Genomic DNA, 20,712 nt, shown 5'->3' on the forward strand with positions numbered 1-20,712 from the left:
CTGCTTTGATAAATATATTACAGCCGGCCGCGAATAAAAGGCGGCGGCTTCCCATTTGTAAATACAACCCCTCGCTACAAGGAATTAAAATGATAAAATGGACTCCCATGTAATTAAGTCTGTGTTAGGCCTGAAATCCGCGCCGAGACTTTCCTGGAATTTTGAAAGGGACCTGTCACTTCAATTCATCCCGACATCACCGGGGAATGTACGGAGCGAAATTAAGCCGCAGATAAAACCTGGGCCAGTATTTTGATAAGTAATTCCTGTATCATTTCTTCTCCACTGATCATTTCATTTAATCCGCGGGCCAGGGTCTGTTCCTGCCACCCCCCCCCAGCCCCCCGCCTCAGATCTGCGCTAAGCTGGGGACAATGGGCCCCAATGGCGCCGCTGTGATCTGACGCACAGCAAAGTGGCACATAAAACACGGGGTCGAGCCTCGTGCTCACTGGTGGAAACATCAGGCCTTCCACCTCAAACGCTACAACGCAGTGCACTTACCACCGGCCCTGCCCAGCCGACACTACTCCGCACTGCACTGCATAGTAAACAAAGCTCACAGCTACCTGCCAACCCCAATGGGTACAGATGTGCTAGCGCTGGTGATTTCAATACTTTTAAAATACACAAAAATAAATACTACATCATAAAATGTAACCCAATGCACAAATATAAATAAATCATTTGCAATGGATGATCCGTTTTAAAAATACTCTACTCAGCAGTGCAATGTCTCCACACAGTGCATGAATGTAACCTCACTTATTCACGTTTTTATGCTTTTACTGGATGTGCAAATTCAACTCTCTAAAATCAATCAAAATGTCGTTTTCAGAACCAAGATTTGGACTATTGTACCCCACGTGTGCACATTTAGGCTTTATGAAGTTACTGAGGTGCCGAGAGGGGGTCTGTGACGTCAGAGGTACATAATAAGGCTTTATGAAGTTACTGAAATGGCGAGAGGCACTGTGACGTCAGAGGTACATAATGAAGGCTTTAAGAAGGTACAGATGTGGCAGTCGGGCCTCTGTGACGTCAGATGTACATAATAAGGCTTCATGAAGTTTCGGAGGTGGCGAGAGGGGCTCTGTGATGTCAGAGGTACATAATAAGATTTTAAGAAGGTACAGATGTGGCAGTCGGGCCTCTGTGACGTCAGAGGTACATAATAAGGCATGAAGTTACTGAGTTGGCGAAAGGCACTGTGACGTCAGCGGTACATAATAGGGCTTTATGAAGTTACTGAGGTGGCGAGAGGCACTGTGACGTCAGAGGTACAGATTTGGCAGTCGGGCCTCTGTGATGTCAGATGTACATAATAAGGCTTTATGAAGTTACTGAGATGGCGAAAGACACTGTGTGACGTCAGCGGTACATAATAGGGCTTTATGAAGTTACTGAGGTGGCGAGAGGGGCTCTGTGATGTCAGAGGTACATAATAAGGCTTTAAGAAGGTACAGATGTGGCAGTCGGGCTTCTGTGACGTCAGAGGTACATAATAAGGCTTTATGAAGTTACTGAGGTGGCGAGAGGCACTGACGTTAGCGGTACATAATAGGGCTTTATGAAGTTACTGAGGTGGCGAAAGGCACTGTGACGTCAGAGGTACAGATGTGGTAGTCGGGCCTCTGTGATGTCAGAGGTACATAATAAGGCTTTAAGAATTTACAGATGTGGCAGTCGGGCCTCTGTGACGTCAGAGGTACATATTAAGGCTTTATGAAGTTCCTGAGTTGGCATGAGGGGTTCTGTGACATCAGAAATGAAGCATTAAACAGTTTCCCTTCTCGAATCCTCTTGTAACTATCCCCACCGGCCTCTGTTCCTTCCTCAGAAATTGTTCCTAAAAGGCTGATGGAGTGCATTGCCTTTATTGCAATAATGTTCTTCAATCATGTCGGTGTTGCTAATGACATGCTTTAAATACATTATGTCTATAATAAGAAAAGAAATATCTAGGACATGATGAGCAGACTAATTTGTGTCTAAAAAACCTCAGTTGTTGCGTATCCTGCCCGTGGCTAACTTAGGAGGTATGGGGTCTAATTTGAGTATTCCCAGGCTGGTCCTATCAAAAAAAGAGCTGCAAGCTACGTATATGAATTACATTAAGCTATGGATCCCTGCAAAGAGAGCAAGAATGTGCAGAAACTTCCACAAAACAACCACTGACCAAGCCCTTAACACAATAAATCCACAATGCCGCCATTTTGAGTTTTGTTAGGGACAAAATGGTTGCCTTTAAGAGACTTTAACTGCAGAGAGTCAGATGTGAGACCTCTTCCCTGCACATTTGTCTGGCCCAAGATGAAGTGTGTTTGCCTCTGCAGTGTTCTACTCGCACTCCACAAAGTGAGAGTTGACGAACAACGGGTTATCTTAGAAAATCTCTCAAACTTCTATGTCCAATGGGCAGGGATGATGGGAGGTATGTCCCGTCATAACGTAACTTCTGTTCAACTCCCTCACTCTGACCACTGTGAGTGACGTACCCTTGGCACCTACACTCATCAAATCACAACTCAGCAGGGAGCAGTCCCTCTCAGACCAGGAGCAGGAGCTCCCCCGAAAGGAAGTCTGACAGTCAACACACCCTCCCACAGGTGCACGTTGTATATTTGAACATCACCACAGCACTCTATTGTGCACTAAAACAGTATGCAGTGCATTAATGGTGCATTGCACTTCTGCAAAACAGACTCACTGATGAATCAGGAAGTGACAACTGAGTTTTGTTGTCCCGGACGCCATTTTGGATCCCTTGTGACATGTCCAAGCTCCCTGCACTTGGGTCTTGTGGTGTGTCTGGTCACCAGACCAGCTCAGCGTCATGCACTAGAACAAACAGTTGCCTCTGTGCATCCGAACACTCCTTATGTGCACGGTGCATGTTGTGGGTTTACAGACCATGCAGCGAGTGGGGTATGTCCTGACCTATGTTGACAAGAATAAATTGTTTGCGGTGCAGTGTGTGGGAATAAGTTATCCTCCTCTCTTTGGTTGGGTTCTGCAACATTCTAAACAACATTGCAAAAGCATAAGAAAAACACAAGAAAATATGAAATTTCCGCATTGAGGGTAATAAAATGGCAGCCGCTGCCCCTTACCAGTTGTTTACTTGTAGTATTGTGAGTCCCGTGTCTTGAGCTAACTGTTTTTTCTGTTCCTCTGAAGGGTACGGGTGCTGAAATAAGAAAAGGAGGTATATCAAGGGAAAACCAAGCATGAAGAGGTTAATGTTCATGTTTCAGCCATTGGTGGGTGGCATGACCTCACGGGGTTAGGGATTTATGGGAGACAAGGGGAAAAACAGTGTGGCAACCAGGGGCATCAGCTGGTACTGCAAGAAACACTTGTCACACATCAAAATATGTATCAATGGACATACAATCACCATACTACCATGGGTAGAAGAAATGACATCACACACCCTCTGACCTCTTCTTTCTTCACAGGCTTGCGCTCTTGTCCCACGACAGTCACTATTTTACTTTAGAAAGGTTGCGGGGGAAACTAAAAAGTGGTTACTAATGCATTGTGGTCTCAGAAAACCCCAGTGATTTTCAGTTCTTGCTGCTGCCTTCAAGATCCAGGGTTAAAGGAGGGCAGGGGGCCCAACGCGCAAGTGAGGAGCACCACATGGTACCCTGAGCGGCCTTTCATTGATGAACATACATGTCGTATTCACCGTTACGTGGATCTGTGTTTATCCTATGTAACCACTTCCATTTCAAAAGTCACATGTAAAATCTTTCACTGGTAACAACATACTTCTTTGTATGCCGTTTTGCATTCGCTACTATCCTATGTAATTGTATCTACACATATGTAACTTGTGCAACGGTTATGCTCCCAACTATGTAAAGTGCTCTGATACCTTTGGGTCAAGTTTGTGCTATATAAAACTCTACAAACAAACAAATAAATAAACAAACAAACAAACAAATATATAAATGTGTTCCACTTTTGCAATGGTTGAGTCTCTAACATGCCAAGATTTAGGCTCAGGATGGATTGTTTGATGTTCTGATCACGGTACACGTGGCGACACAATTAACATGCTATTGACTGGCCTGCCTCTGCACTAGCAGTCTTCCAGCAGGACCCACCTCCTAGCAACCCTCATGGCCTGGGTTGCTGACCTAGACAAGAAGCGTGTTCTGAAGCATCCAGTGGCCAGGAAGTCCTTGATTGCAAAGGCCACCTTATTACGACATGCCAGACAGCGCTCGCTGTACATCCCGTCACGCAGGTGGCCCCGTGCCAGCGCTGGCCTGACGCTGCACCAGCAGCATCATCTTCCCACCCATTATCACGCCAGCCGCATCCTCCGGGGTACCGTCCCATATTGTTGTCCCATTAACTACAAAGGCTTCTGGACTGCTAATGCCACTTAAGTGCATTGCTCCGCAGTTATCAATATTGAACCTCGTCTGGTGTTTGTTCGACGGTGCAGGCAGCGCATCCAGGCCTTTCCGTAAAAAGAGCCTTCGATGACAGAAGAATGCAGCCCTAGCCCCCAAGTGTGGCATATGCAGCTAACATTTAAACCCCAAAGAATAAGCGATATAGACAAAAAGCTACATTCCGGTTAGCTTCAGCCGATCGACGTACAATACATGTTTCTATAGAGTCATTTTTTTTAGATACGACTAAGTCCTGGATATTAACTGTGGGAGGTATGATTTAACTTTAACCCGTTGGCTGCGCTGAACGTTCCGCGCCAGCGCGGAACGTTCTAACGTTCTAAGAAACGGGCGGGGCCGCTTCAGCCCACAGACGTGCACAGCACTACCGAGGTAGTGCTCGCGATAACCGTTGGCCGACAGCAGCAGCCAACGGGTTAAGAATGAGGTTCTATACTGTACCTTTTGATAACCCCATGCGCGCTGCGCACATTCCCTGGCGGTGCAGGTGAATTAATGAGTGGGCGGGGTTCGGACGGCCCCCGGTCATCCTCCACACATGCCCACCATGACAAAGCACGCAAGGGGTTAAAAGAGGCAACTATATATATATATATATAATTCAAAATTGAGCTAGTTTAGACAATGACAACAACAGGAAAGTGATGGATGGAATGCTTGAATTAACCTCAGCTACTGACAATTGCTTAGGGCTATGGTCCAGTCCATCTTTTTTGGCTCACTACGACACTATAGACAGAGTCCGCCATATGCAAATCAGTCTGGATCCTGCTCCAGTAGGAACAGTCCAGCCTGAACTGACTGAGATTAATTCAAATATTTCACCCATCACTTTTTTGTTTGCCTTTGTGTGACAGGTATGCCCAGACGTGGGTCCTGTGGTCACGGTGCCACAGGACTAAAGCTACACCCGGCTGGCATGGCTAAGTGAGCCGAAACTGATGGCGAGTTGTTCATATTCACGTTCTGGCCGGCCTCTATGGGCTGGACTTTTCATATTGGAGTCGAACCAAGGCTCATTTGCATATGGCTGGTTCCTGTCTGAGGTAGCATTGTGGGTAAAAAAAAATGGCCTTGAATCCAACCCAAGTAATTACAAGTGGCTGAGATTAACTTGAATATTCCACCCATCAACTTTTTGTTTTTCTTGTTTATTAAATGGCAGCCGTATAGGACAGGGAAGATCAGAGTCTTACGGGGTTTGTAAACAGCAGAGTCCATCTGAGGTCCAACCTCACAATGATATGCAGTGTGAACCTGGGCAGGAGAAAAATGTGCCCCAACGTCTCATTTCATGTCCACAATTGGGCAAGTGCCACAAAACTGCCAGAACGGATAGTAGACACTACCAAACACCTCTGGGTTTCACGCCCATTTCTTTGAAGTGCACACAGTCATGTTTCTTACAGTTCATTTTGCCTCCCTCAAGATGTGTGGTCCTTGACGGTGGACCATTGCCCACACAGCTAAGCAAAGAGCCAGTTGTTTTCATGTCCACCGATGTTTGCATGGAAGCTTGCGGAACATGTCGGTGGTATGGTGGAGCTCAGCAGGATTACCCAACACTATTCCTCAAAATACAATGGAATTCTGTACAACTGAGTGGCTTATTCTGCAGGACGGTTACTATGGAAAATATTCCACAAATACAGTACGTCCTGTGCATGCGTAACGCCATCACTAGCTCGTTCCGTGCCCGTGCCGCAGTGTTGAACGGATACAGTGCCGTCCCTTCTGCTGATCTGAATAGCTTTAGATCTGCTAACTAAAAATAAAAGTATGAGGAGTGGGTGGGGCCTTGCAGGGGGCGGGGTCCCAGCTCGAGACATGCCTTGAGACCCCCTCCACAAAAAAAAATCCTGAATTGTTTTCACACCCCTTAACGGACATCGGCTGTTCAAAGCCTCAACAGGCGAGCTGGAAATCCAGTTTCTGCAATGGCTTCCAGCTTGTTTTCCATTCCACCATGTGATATCGGCTCCTCACCAGGTGACCGTGTGAAGGCACTTTTCTCAATAGGATGGAAAACTGGGATCAAACCCATTCACATTACTGACCAGACACAGCAGACATTCCATTTCATTATTTCAAGGCACACCCATGCACTAAATTGTGCAATCCACACCATTTCCCCTTCCTAATTCACAAGTTCTGTGTTCATAAACCGTACTATTTTGAATGCCACTTCAGGGGGTGTCTTTGAAAATATCACATGCAAATTTTTACATGCAACCAAAGTTCGCATGCATGGTCAACACAACCTGAACTATCCACACAGAAGAATCCACTGTGGCATATTTCATTTGCAAAACACGTACTATTTATAACTCCTTGAAATGCGAGACAGATACATTTAGTACTGCTATGGGGGTGTTGTTTTAATGCATACTAGGAAAAAAATGGAGCATAAAAACCCTTCTGGAAGTCTGTCTGACAGAGCAGCCTTTAGACATGTGCCTGCGCATTAATACAGACGAGACTAGTCATTTGACATGAAGTCAAATAAATATTTTGATCATTCCTCTAAGTGTGACAGCGCACACTTATGAGTCAATAATGGATCTGCTACAGCGCAGTATTGTTTATAAATTATTTAATTTTCCAGAGAAATACATACATATAGTCATTCCTTGCACAAAATGTCACAAACTCTCCTCTTCCCTCACCTCAAAGTTTTGAGTCCAGGTTCTAGCTCTCTCTACCTCACCTTGGAGCCCATGGCTTTAACAACTTAGCTGCTATGGAACGTCCAGCTCCAGTGCTGGACGTTCCATTGCGCAGGTGCAGTTCGAATGTTCAACGGCCGACGGCAGCACTACGGAGGTAGTGGTGCCGTCGGCTGTTGATCGTGCGCAGCACCTAAGGTGTTAAAAAAAATCCTAAATACTTGGGAGTTTAATGTGCCCAACATATGCTTCTGAGACTTCTGAAGCTCCTGGGCAATGCGCTCCATCCTACACATCATTTCTTCCTCATCAAGCAGAAAGCTTGCAGTGAGGAACATTGGCCTTAGCCCTGAAGAAGTCCAGAAGCAGTTGAAACATGTCATCAATCAAGACAGACTTTTCAATGTCAAAGCATCTATTGTGACTTTCTCCATCCAAATGTAATGCACATATTAGAATGATAATCACAACTGTAAGTTGTTTTTTACTTGCAACCAGTGTATCCATACCCTGTAATCTTTCAGTTATTTTATTTGGCTTGTGTATCCTGAAACATGTTGCCTCTTGAACAAATAATATCAGGTGCTACAACTCGGATGAACACTTACCCCTAGATACAATATGTTTTCAATAGAATTGCAACAGTGAAACATGTTCTCATAATGCAACTATCAGATGGTGAGCTTGGAAGCCAGAATCAGTGCTGACTTTGTACCTGAGCATTTTGTCAACACCACGGTCCACAGCCACCCAAATCGATGGCTCATTTACTGATCAACAGTTAAAACACACACACCAATAACAGAACAACAAATGCACAAGCAGTGCTACAGCTCAGAAACCCAACCAGACTGTTGTCAGTGACAGAATCCTCAAAGCCAGAGGTGGAAGATACTGGCCTGCGGGCATGCGGGTGCCGCAAGCGCACAGTGGTGGTAGAACGCAAGCAACATAATAGAGTGGGCAGGGAAGTTATCTTTCAATGGGCTTCTTTATCAGGAGACACTTTATTTTTGCAGGTGAACCTGGAAATGGCCGGTGATGCTGATCAGGGAAGATAAGACAGTTTACCCGGCAACCACGGAAGCCCCAAAACGTGGAATTCTGGGACCGCCACCGACAAATCCACTTTCTAGGATTCAGTCACAGAGCATTCAGCCAATCCACCTGCCCATGGACAATAGGCTTCCCCCTTCCCAAAGGCCCTTTGTGTGGCCTTGACTCCCCCAGTGATTTAAAGGCCCATAAGGCATAGTGTGGTTGCATGTGAGGAGTGTTCTATACCTACCGCACAGATGTGTGGGATTTTTAAAAAATACTTTTTTTGCAGATTTTATATAGCGCAAACTCAACCCGAAGGTATTGGTGCGCTTTACATGAGCACCAGTTACGTTACACATTCAGGCACGGGGAGATTAAGTGATTATGACACCTAAGCATGATACAGACTTAACACCACTATCATACTCAACTGCCAGGTCACATGTTTTATTTACTCTACCGGGCCCTCTGTATGTCACACACACACGTGCAGCTATATAATGCACGCTTATATCCCCCTGTTGAGGTCTTTACAAAAGAGAGCATAAAATGGCCCTTGTCGCACCCATCCATACTCATAAGACTTCATGGACATTCCAAGGTCCACAGATTTTACTTTCATGTTGATCTACGCAAAGCCACTCTAAGCTAAGCTCTTAGCAAACCCTTTTACCCTCACACAGCCACACACCAACATACACGATGGATGGCATTCCCACATTGTCCAGGCAGGATTGAGAATGTGCCATGAAGTCATAATAGCGCTGTTAAACACTACAAAAAGGGAAGCAACATAACAATGTCGATATTGCTGCGCTTTCATCACAAATGTGATAAGTGACAGCCATGCCTGACGTTTTATCAGATGTGTGTTCAAGGTTTCTTTACATTTTCAAATACACAAAAGAAGTTTTGTGAATGCATCTACAAGTTAAGAAACCCACCGAGATGAACGCATCAACCACATGTGAAAAGAGAGAATAGGTCTGAAGTACACCAGGTAATAAGGCCAATGTCTGACGCCAGGCCACCTACAATGAGATGAAAGGAACACAAACACACATCTACTATTGTGTGTCTGCCAACAGCAAAGAGATCAACAGATCTAATCAAGGGAAGTGGAACGACATTGCTACAGCATATAATTTTAACTAATCATACGCATCGCCAGGAGCGGACCCATTTGTCATCGAAATAAGGGGCTGCGCGCAACAGGGGCAGCGACAACGACGAAGCAGCCCAGGCGGAGGGGTTAACTAGATTTGTTTTGATGCAGCAAATACAAGCTTTTGAAATATTCTGGAAAAGGCAACAAAGAGAGATGATGTTGAGTTAATATGGGTTACGCATACAATAAAAATAAATTTTTCTGATTGCTAGGTGTTGACACTTTTCTGGCTGGGCCTGCATGCTCTTCCTGGAAAGCTGTGTAATTAGCACTGGGTATTTTTTTTTTTGCTTTTTCTCAGCCCCTCCTCTTTGGAGCCTACCACATTAGCGATGACCCCTTCGCTGCCTCGAAACCGCTAATAATGCTCGGCGGGCGCAAGAAAAATGAGCGGGCGAGGTGGTATCCGTGGCAGGTCATTTTGTTTCTGTGCCGGGGCCTCTTCGGCCACTTGCCTGCCTTCCAAAGGCATCCATCCTGGGCTGTCAGAAGATGCCCTCTTGGCATGGTGAAAAATGCCCCCTCCCTCAACAAATGGACCCTCTCTCATCATGGAATAGGCTTTTACCCTCTTAGTAATGGCGGCCACAAGGCGAGGCGCGCAGGAGGACGGCACCAAATGTAAGATTGGAAAAGCTTTGGGAAACATAACTGGGGTGCACTATGAATACTGAAACCAGAAATCGATGGCACAGAATGTTCTGGACAAAACATCGACTCCAAAATGTCGACAGGCAAGTCTAGATTTTCTATACCTAAATCCACATATATGTGTCACCGCGATATATACATCTTCAAGGTACGTAGAGGTGAAACCAGGAATGGTACAGCTATACATCCCCATATGTACCTACCTTTTGATATTTGCCCCTCAATGCTCTGTCTTCGATATTCTTGCACCACAATATGCGGGTGTAGGGTGAGAGGGTGGATTTTTAGTAGTACAACAATTAAGGAACAAGGAGCAGTTTCCAGACAAAGCCCGGAGGGCTGCAGTAGAGTCAGTCGGACTGGAATGCCCCTAGTTCCCCACATTCTATACGGCCTTGTTTCCAGAATAGCACACACTGCCAGTAAAAGACACACACACATGCACTCTTCGTGCACTAACCCTGGTGCGCACCACCTACAAAAAACTCCTAAAACTAGACTCCCTCGTCACACAGCGATGACCTCAACTAACCGTCTTCAGGTAAGGGCAAACACCATGTCCAAAGTGACGCGACATAACGCAAGATTCTTCAGACAACGGAAATCTTGGGGTGATCTGTTTCTAAAGGGTGTTGGGTGTGGTACCAGAAATCCATGGACTAAATATGCTCCGACAAAAACAGTTTGCCCCAAATCTCCAACAAAAATATCACCCCATTGGACCTACCTTAAGTTCTACACCCAATGGGCTGGTTCACGGCACAATTTTTACGTTGGGTGATGTTTTTATCAATGATACTCCGAAATGCCAACGGATGTGGCTAATGGAATCACATTCCAGTGGTGAATGATTCTTGTGCGAAAATTTGTGGACAACCAGATTGCTTTGTATCTCAGGGGGTAGACTCCTCATTTCATGCTCCCACATTAATAAAATAAGTTCCTTTCAGTTTATAACTGTACCTCTTACACACTTGGGGTTTCAGTGCTATGTAAAACCTTTTTACTAATTTGCTTAGTAACAGAGTAAGAGTGGACAGGTATACCCAAGGCCATACAATGCCTTCATATGCAGCCTGTTGTATTTCTTAAGAAACAATAATACTGGCAGCGGCTCTGGCCGCCATTTTGTTTTCATGGTTTTCTAGCTGTTGACGGATGTATCCCACCTATAGTGAGTCCAGGTCTGGCGGACTGCCCGAGAGCATTGGGTCCAGCTCTGGAGACCTCATATGTAGCATACCGCCATTTCTAAAGGCCTAACCTGGAGACCTTGGTCAGCATTTCAAGAGTCCTGCAGACCTCACCTTATTCGGAGACAAGAACGCCATCTGGGGCACGGAGTCGATTCCAGAGGCCACATCTCCAGAAGAACTAAGACAAACCGGAGAGAGTCCACAGTCTAAGGACCAAAATAGCGCTTGTTTCAAATCTCACTTCTTAGAAGAGAACCTCAGACCTGCGATAAACACATGAAATAATGTAATTTACAAATCACCAGCAAAGCTAAAAACCATGCCGTAGATACAAGCTGGAAAATGAGCCCAAAAGTAGGAGATAGCCTAGGGGTGGGCACCTGGCCACAAATACCCCACCATCCTACCACACCATCCTTTGGTAACCCCCAAGGCAAACAAATGCCACTCATCTGTGGTCCTTCAGAGGTGTGGACCCATCGAAAGGTAAATGTCAACCTCACAACAATGCTTAATCCATAATAAACCACACCAAAGACCACCATTTTACACAGACAGGAACCACTGTTTCACCCAGACAGGAACCACCATGTCACACAGGCGGGAACTAACATCTGACGCAGACGGAAAGCACCATCTCTCATGCAGATGGGAACGACCATCTTACAGAGACAGGAACCACATCTCACACGGGCAGGAACCACCATCTCTCACGCAGACGGGAACCACCATCTCACACAAGTGGAAACCACAATCTCTCAAGCAGACGGGAACCACAATCTCACGCAGACGGGAACCACCATCTCTCACACAGACGGGAACCACAATCTCTCAAGCAGACGGGAACCACAATCTCATGCCGATGGGAACCACCATCTCTCACACAGACGGGAACCACCATCTCTCACACCGACGGGAACCACCATCTCTCAAGCAGACGGGAACCACCATCTCTCACACAGACGGGAACCACCATCTCTCACACAGACGGGAACCACCATCTCACGCAGGTGGAAACCACAATCTCTCAAGCAGACGGGAACCACCATCTCACGCAGACGGGAACCACCATCTCATGAAGACGGGAACCACCATCTCACGAAGACGGGAACCACCATCTCACGCAGCGGGAACCACCATCTCACGCAGCGGGAACCACCATCTCACGCAGCGGGAACCACCATCTCACGCAGCGGGAACCACCATCTCACGCAGCGGGAACCACCATCTCACGCAGCGGGAACCACCATCTCACGCAGCGGGAACCACCGTCTCACCCAGACGGGAACCACCGTCTCACCCAGACGGGAACCACCGTCTCACCCAGACGGGAACCACCGTCTCACCCAGACGGAAACCACCATCTCACCCAGACGGACACCACCATCTCACCCGAACGGAAACCACCATCTCACCCAAACGGAAACCACCATCTCACGCAGATGGGAAGCACCATCTCACCCAGACGGGAACCACCATCTTACAAAGACAGGAACCACCATCTATCACGCAGACGGAAACCACCATCTCACGCAGACGGGAACCACCATCTCAGCCAGACGGGAACCACCATCTCTAACGCAGACGGGAACCACCATCTCACGCAGACGGGAACCACTATCTCATGCAGGCGGGAACCACCATCTCACCCAGACGGGAACCACCATCTCAGGCAGGTGGAAACCACAATCTCACGTGGACAGGAACCACCATCTCTCATGCAGACAGGAACCACCATCTCACGCAGATAGGAACCACCGTCTCACCCAGACGGGAACCACCGTATTCACCCAAACAGGAACCACCATCTCAGGCAGACGGTAAGCACCATCTCAGGGCACACGGGAAGCACCATCTCAAAAACACACGGGCCTGTCATCTTAAACATGGGCTCATCACAGAAAGGACCCAACAAACACATCAGGCCTGAAGCTCTGCTTTCCATCTCCTTCACTGGCGAATGCGCCTGCGCGGTTGCACCAGAGGGGCGGTACACCTTTCCTGATGCTCCCCCACATTCTGAAAGCGAAAGCTCAGCGCGTTTTGTCCCAGGCCAACCTGGCGCGGTCATCTCTGCTTCATCAGTACCATCCCTGAGGACGGCAAGCTGTAATGCAACGGCAGCCATGATGGATGATACCATCAGCGTGGGCTTATGGGGGGGGGTGAGGTTCAGGTGGGGAGAGGCCATAGCTTAATGATACAGCCAGCCTCGACACGTGCCCCTAATCAATAATTTTAAGATGCTGCTGTACATCAGGCAAGGACACCAGAAAGGGCAGCGTGGCCCATCCGTGGCATTCAAGCGCCTATGCCGAGTCACGGAGGCCTTCTCGGCACATAAGCGAAATCTATATTCCTTGTTTAAAAAAGACAAGTCTGCGATGCTTCTCTAAATCTGAGAGGTTTCAAAAAGGCACGTTTGTGATTCCAAGTGGAACGAGCAGCCTCCAAGTGCATCCTGCAGCCAGGAAAGAGCTGCAAAAGCCGCCTTTGATGCCTCTAATGATATTGCAGCCCTTTTGTTCGCGCGCGAACGGAGGCGTGGATTAAAGGGGGTTTATCCGCCGGTCCTTTCATCTACAGTAGCCCCTCCCCAAACGAACGGATTGCTCACGTCGCAGCTTTAAATTAAATTGTGCGAGAAAAGTGTCATTAGCGCTTTTGCGGCGCGCGGCGCTATTGTGATTTCGCAAGGCCCGCTGGGTCAAATTCCTAGGTCGGATGCTGGCTTCACTGTACTCGGCCAGCCCTGGCCCTGCCGAGTGCGGTGATATCACGACGGCAATAAATACTGCACACACTGGCCCTTTAAATGCTTCAGAGTAGAAAAGAGCCCTTTGGCCCAAGTGGGATTTTTGCTATTCTTTTTAAACTTAATTTTCTGCACAAATCCTTCACGCAATTCAGCCTTGAGTGCCTCTACACGTGTTATTTTCTATTTTATTAATATACACACTGTTTCCTTTTTAGCGCTGAATCTTATTTTGTTTACAAGCTTTTGGAATTAAAGGTTAGCTCCTTTTATTCCGGTCATAACCCATTCTTTATAATCTTTATTTTAACAGTTGTTTGTAGGTGCTTGTGCTGAGTGTAAGCCTCTGGCTACATGAGGGCCTGTGTCTCTGCAAAAAAATAGGTCTGTGGCCATATGTTTTAATAAAGGAGGCGGCCATGTTGGCGTGCTCCCGTGATGCACTCTGTTTGATGACATCAGAGAGCTTAGGCATCATTTTAAAACTGGGAAATGCGGTTATACCCAGGTGGCTGTGACTGGAGGAACTGTAAAGCACCCCTTGGCTAGCAATTGTGTAGATTTAATGTGTAGAACAAACGTGAACCTTATTTTAAATGATTTTTAATGGAAAAATTGGACCATTTAACTTTTTTCCACGAATATTCCCAAATTAGTTTTTTCATGATAATAAAGGCATCCCTTCTGAATGACTAAAGAAAAAGGGAAACTGAGAAGAAGAAAGTGGCGCAGAACGACCATTGGGCCCCCAATGTGTCCAGTTGCAAGCCCTGGAGTCTCAACATTTTATTTTTATAGACTTCCTCTCATTTGTGTCTTGAGACCTCAGGGGTTCCACGAGGAGACCCCTAAAAGGAAGGCCAAAAAAAGAAAAACGAAGGCAAACTTTTATCAAACCAAGCAATAAAACTAAATTAGAGCTTTGATGTCCTCTTAACCCAGGCGATAACAATTTTAGTTTTTGGATTACTAAAGTCAGGTAAAAGCTCCTAAAAGTTCACACATGTGGGCACTTCAATATAACGCTAACTTTCTGTGGAAAACAAAAAAGTGATGAACGCAATGCTTGAATTAATAACACTCACTGGTAATTACTGCAGGCTACATTCCATTCCATTGTTTTGTTTTTTATTGTTCACAGTGCCATTAACCACAGGAGACGCCCATATGCAAAGCTGCCATAAAGAAGACAACCCAGCCACACTGTCAAGCCAGCTCAAACATGCAAGGAAATTAAGCTACCAAAGGTAGATTTCGTCCCTGTTTAGTCATTTTGGCCACTTTCTAGGGACGTAGGATAACAATTTTGTACAAAAAACAGCGTACATTAATTTGCACCAGTTTTGCTGTATTACAGAAAGATTTTTAAACTAGGGCCAAACTTAAAGAAATGGACTGTGAAATCATAAGCGACACTGCTTATATAAATCATTTTAAATGAGTCACTGACATTTTATCAAAGACTTCTTCTGACATAGAAAAACCTTTTTTTATAACTGAACAAGTTAATTTTGCACTTTTTTCTGCTACTTTTGTAATAAGATTGAAACAAAATGAGCTTTCTTTAGGATAAAAAATCATTATAAATATGGAACAGATTTACGTCTCTGTCTGCAAGTATTTTTTTTAAAACTTTTTCTGCCAACTCGCCAACATGTCAGTCGTATGTATGGAAATTCACATCAGGTGCAGGGTTCTAGGCTTACTACTGGGAATGTCATGTGACATCTCCACAGACCTACTTTCTTGTGTGGAATTCTGAATTCTGTTTAATTCTGCATGGGGGAATGGACCCTATGCTTCATTTGTGGAGAAGTGTGGCTCAATGGTTAGAGCGGCAGACCCTGGTGCAGAGGTCTAGTCTGGGACTAGGGTTCAATTCCCTCCTCGGCGGGTCTTGGGCTCAATTTCCTCGGACCTGATAATTCTCGCCTCGGTGCCTATTCCAATCATGGAGTCCCACTCTGTGACTCTGGGCAATAGCTTGCTTAATCTCCACAACGGCCCCAACAGCGCTAAGGATGCCTGGCCTCCACCTTGGGGGTGCCCAGGAGTGGGCACTTCACAAGGAAAAGCCAGGAAGGGTTCCACAGCGGTATTCGTACAAGCGCCGAGATATCCCAGCTGGGGTCGATTTGTGGGCTATACAAGTACACTACATTTACATTTGCATTTTTTCCTTTGAAAGGAAAATATTATTCCTTGTGGAGAAAGCTCTCCCCGTATTCCCATTGCAGATCGGGACATGATCCATTCACTTCCCTACCCCAGAAGTAGAATTACTCCAACTCTTGTCTGGAGTAAATCTCTGACCATCATCAAGGTGGGATCAGAGTTCAGAAATGGCTACAGACATGTATTACTAGACATTTACGGCCTTTGGAGTGCCCAATTCCAACCCCTCGAGTGGGCTGTACACAGTGGGTGTCTCTTCACTCGTGGCAGAGACATCTGCAGCACTGAATGCATTTACGCCTACCACACACCCTGTGATAAATTCCTGGCAGGCTTGATTGACGTATTTTCCATTTATAACTGAAAATACCTTTGTGAATAGGGCCCAATGAGTTTGCATAAAATAGTTATATATTCCACATTTTAAAGGCTGGGAAAAAAGGTCTACTCCACTTCTTTTTGTGCAAACAGCAAAATTGAGTTAAGTCCGATCTCACCAAGTTTATTCTGTTTGTCCAAATCCTGTTTGTACCATTTCATGTTTCAAAAGAAGCAACAGGCGTACAAAGGGGTTTGCACTTTTTCTTTTGCAGCAGTGGAATGTTTAACCAATATGGGCTTGCGCTATGCAAAAATATTTTAATAAAAATAGGAGGAATCCCCAGAATAGCCCCAGGCCCTGAAATGGGACGCAAGGGCCAAGGGCTACATTCTGAACCAAAGAAAGTAATACCACAAGAAGGGAAGAGGAGAGAGCACTTAGTCTGTGGAAGGGTACAACATGTGAGAATTGTGCTGCTGACATTCAAGGTGTTTTTCATCTTCTCGGAGGGACCCTTTTCTTCTGCCTGCTGAAGGTTTGCAGATAGTCTCAGGCCTTTCAGAGATCAGCCCCCTCTGGCCGTTTTGGCATCTCTATGATAAATATGGCCGCCGGCCCATCGTCACTCATACACTTTGAGAATCTGTCGCTACACACTATTTGTCACTGGGTGGCTGGACCTTGAGGCATGCAGCAAGGTCGTCCAAGGCATCCCTGTCTGAAGGGCGGCCGTTCTTAGATGAACAACGATGCCCGTCTCCCTGTCCTCTGCATAACTCGAGCCGACAAGCCTCAGTACCAAAAAGCAGTAGCTACCATGTAAGGCGGCTTTGTCTGGTTTTATTTGGTAATGTTTTCTTAGGCCAGCCCCTTTGAGCTCCAGGCTCTAAGCATGGTCATTCTAAGAGCATCCTAGGAGGTCTAACACCAACAATGCGGGTGAAGTGGTGTTCACATTTTGGACACATCCATATCTGGCCACTGCGTGTCCATAAATACAAAAGTGTATTTGTTCTACTGCCCATGGGGGGCATGAATCTGCTTTTGTTTCTTATGTGAGCTTACCCACAGCAGTACTTAATTTGAACCAGTGGTTTCCAGTGCTTGGCATTGGCACTTAATTCTCAGCACTTTGATGAGTTTGCCACATGGTGGCGCTGTTGTCTAATTTTGTGATGAGCACAACAGTTGGTAATCATTCAATACGCATTAAAAATGAATATTACCTGGCGCCACCATTCTTGTACCTTTTGGTGGCTGGAATAGTCTGAATGAACACATTTGCAGGAGTGCAATGTTAGTATTTGTGCTGGTACTGTCATTGGCAGTGCTAGCAGGGGTAATGGGTGATGCGGGCTACAGTGGCCTCCTGAGAAGGGCCCTGACACGTACCTTTTTACAAATTAAGCACAGTCAGTGCCATACTATGACCACTAGGGAGTCACTAAGGCCACTGAATGCCCCGTTGCTCTTAGGGGCCACGGAAGCTGCAGCGGTGACCGTATGCTAGCCTTGTTGAATTAACCACACTCTAGCAAACGGGTCGTTTCTGCAAAAATATGTCCTTAGATCAGCAACTGGTGGTGCAAGCTCTGTCCTCAAATCGTCAAGTCACAGTCCGACTAGTCTATTCCTTCCTTTCCGTCAAGTTCTTCAGAGACCTTAGACAGCTGCTTTCCATTATCTCCCCACTTGGTGTCGCTGGCGCAGTAGAGCTCCTCCCACCAGGGGGCGTGAAAGTTCCTGCAGAACATTCTGTTAGACCAGCCATTGCCAGTGCTGTGTGAGCGCAGCCTCTGGAAGTACCAACCCTTAGACTCAAAGGATGCTTGATTCCGGTCCAGGGAAGACATGGCTTGGCAGTTCGGGCTGGACTGTTCCCATGAGGCACAGGGTCAAGGCTGATTTGCATATGGCCATGTCTGAACTGGGGTGGTGCGGAGTGCAAAAAAACGATGGATTTAGGCCCAGATCTCTGTACTGGGGTGAATGTATGACATTGTTCTGCATTCTGTCCATCACCTGTTGTTTTGCATTACTCAAAGTGTCATGTCACGGTTGTATCTTTACGTTTCCTTGTTTCGTCTAAATACACAGAAGCTACATTGACTTTAGAACTCAGTCCTTGGTAGTTTCATATTTTCTCCACTAGATGTCGCTGCAGTCACAACTGCTTTCTGATTTCACCTTCTTGGCTTCAGAGGATGTTGCTACCACCTTTTACCCATGAAAATGCCACACGCTAACCACTAGCCCTTGCTTGGATGAAGTGCTTAATCAGAGGCATATCATCCTCCCCTCCCCTCCCCCGGTAAATGCATTCTTGGCCTGGTAGTTGGAACTGGGGGTCATAAGTTGGAACTGGGGGTCATAAGTTGGGACTGAGACTGGGGGTCTTGAGTTGGGACTGAGGGGTCACGAGTTAGGACTCGGGGTCATGAGTAAGGACTGGCAGGTCTGTTGATTTTTCTGGTCGTCCTAATTTCACTAAAAGAAGAGGTTCTAACTTGCTCATTTTTTGCATCTGGATCTTAAAAGACCTATAGTGACCAAGATATATAAAAAAAGAAGTAAATCTGTACCCACACAAGTGCTCCTTGAACAGGTGGACATTTACTACTGTTTGAATTTCACAAACATTGGTAAGGTAGGCTTGGAAAGCTGCACCGGTCTCGAGTTTCCAGACAAGGTCATGCAACATTTTGGTCATATGACTTTTTAATTTCCAAAGTGCAGATTGTAACACATCATTTTGTAATTGGGAGAGGTCTCTTTGTAGTTGTACTTTTGTTCCCTACTTGGAAAATATTTTTTCCGTATGGAGAAACCCCTTCCTGTATCTTGCACCCCACATGGGATGTTCCGTTCGCCTTCCCAATCTGGACTAGGATATACTCAAAGAAATCCCTCACAACTGTGTGAGGATTTTAAGCACTCCAGGCAAAGTTAAATTGCTGCCCATGGGTAAGCAAAAAGGCATTTTTTTCATGCACCACCTAGTGATGTCACGGTGAGGTTTCTCCCTTAGAAATGCCCTGACCACTGAAAAGTGGAGAAGTGTGGCTCAATGGTTAGAGCGGCAGAACCTGATGCAGAGGTCTAGCCCGGGACCAGGGTTCAATTCCCCGCCACGGCGGGTCTTGGGCTCAAAATTCCACGGACCTGATAATTCTCGCCTCGGTGCCTATTCCAATCATGGGTCCCACTCTGCAACTCTGGGCAATAGCATGCTTAATCTCCACAACGGCCCCCACAACGCTAAGGATGCCTGGCCTCCACCTTGGGGGTGCCCAGGAGTGGACACCTCATAGGGAAAGCCAGGATGGGTTCCACAGCGGTATTCGTACAAGCGTCTTGAGACCCTTGCGGGTGAGTAGTGCGCTATACAAGTATCAATTTACATTACATTACATACTAGAGAAAAGTTGAAAAGTATGTTTTCTCAACTACACCACATGTGACTCTCTGTTCATTGTGGTGTGTGGACTGGTGACAGCTGTGACACATTATTGCACCCCCAAACTCACATTTCAGTGAAGAATTATATTCTGGGCGAAGGAAGCCCATATATTTGAAATAATGAATGTGTGCGGCACCGCTGCCCAGGTGTGCATGCTGGGAGTGCGCGTGCCAGAAATGAATAGCAGGCTTATGTGCCCTTGCTGCCCAGAATGCACTGCGCCCTCGCTGACTTTACGTCTTGTTTTCACAAACCTGTGCATTTGAAATGTGGATTTATGCACCTGGCCGTGTGGTGTAATGGAAAGACATGTTGTAGCCAAGACCGACCTACAAGGGGGGTCAGAGTTTGCATCTACCCTTTAAAACATTGCGCATTCCAAGCGCCCCATAGTGCACCTGGGGGGCTATAGTGCTGCCATGATATATGTGCCCCTTGTTTTTTAGCACAATGCCCTCACTTTAATGATCAGTTCATGAGATGGATGGAACAGAGCCCTCCTGGACCGACCTATAGGGAAGGAGGCAGATTTCCATCAAAATCCAGTGGAGCTGGGGCACAGCAGGTCAGGGGATGGGTGGGATTTTACCAGCCCTATCTGCTTCTCAGAGGAGGCCAGCCCCTATAGTCCAACCTACTTGTACCAACACAGTAGATGTAAAGATCTGAGTCCCATTCATTTGGGTTATAGTGATGCAGGGTATTTACAGTGCTTAGAAACTGCTAAAGGATGGTATAAAGCACTATAAAAACAAGTTATTCATTATTTTACGGCTCCCGGTTGTATGTGTTTTTTTTACATTTCCGACTGTATTTATTCATGTTTATTTTTTGCTCATTTTATC

The 20,712-nt window shown here is 46.2% G+C and overlaps 1 protein-coding gene across 8 annotated transcripts in view; it reads right to left on the reverse strand.

Moving 5' to 3' along the window:
- MEIS2 (Meis homeobox 2) overlaps positions 1-20,712 on the reverse strand; it is a 318,037-nt gene that overhangs the window by 96,515 nt on the left and 200,810 nt on the right. For all 8 annotated transcript variants that reach the window (XM_078659438.1, XM_078659433.1, XM_078659437.1 and 5 more), the window contains one exon: positions 3,114-3,190. In XM_078659438.1, the coding sequence (XP_078515564.1) occupies positions 3,114-3,190 (77 nt within the window). The remainder of the gene's footprint in view (positions 1-3,113; positions 3,191-20,712) is intronic.

The sequence above is a fragment of the Lissotriton helveticus genome, chromosome 9, assembly GCF_964261635.1.
Source record: "Lissotriton helveticus chromosome 9, aLisHel1.1, whole genome shotgun sequence".
NCBI classification, from domain to species: domain Eukaryota; kingdom Metazoa; phylum Chordata; class Amphibia; order Caudata; family Salamandridae; genus Lissotriton; species Lissotriton helveticus.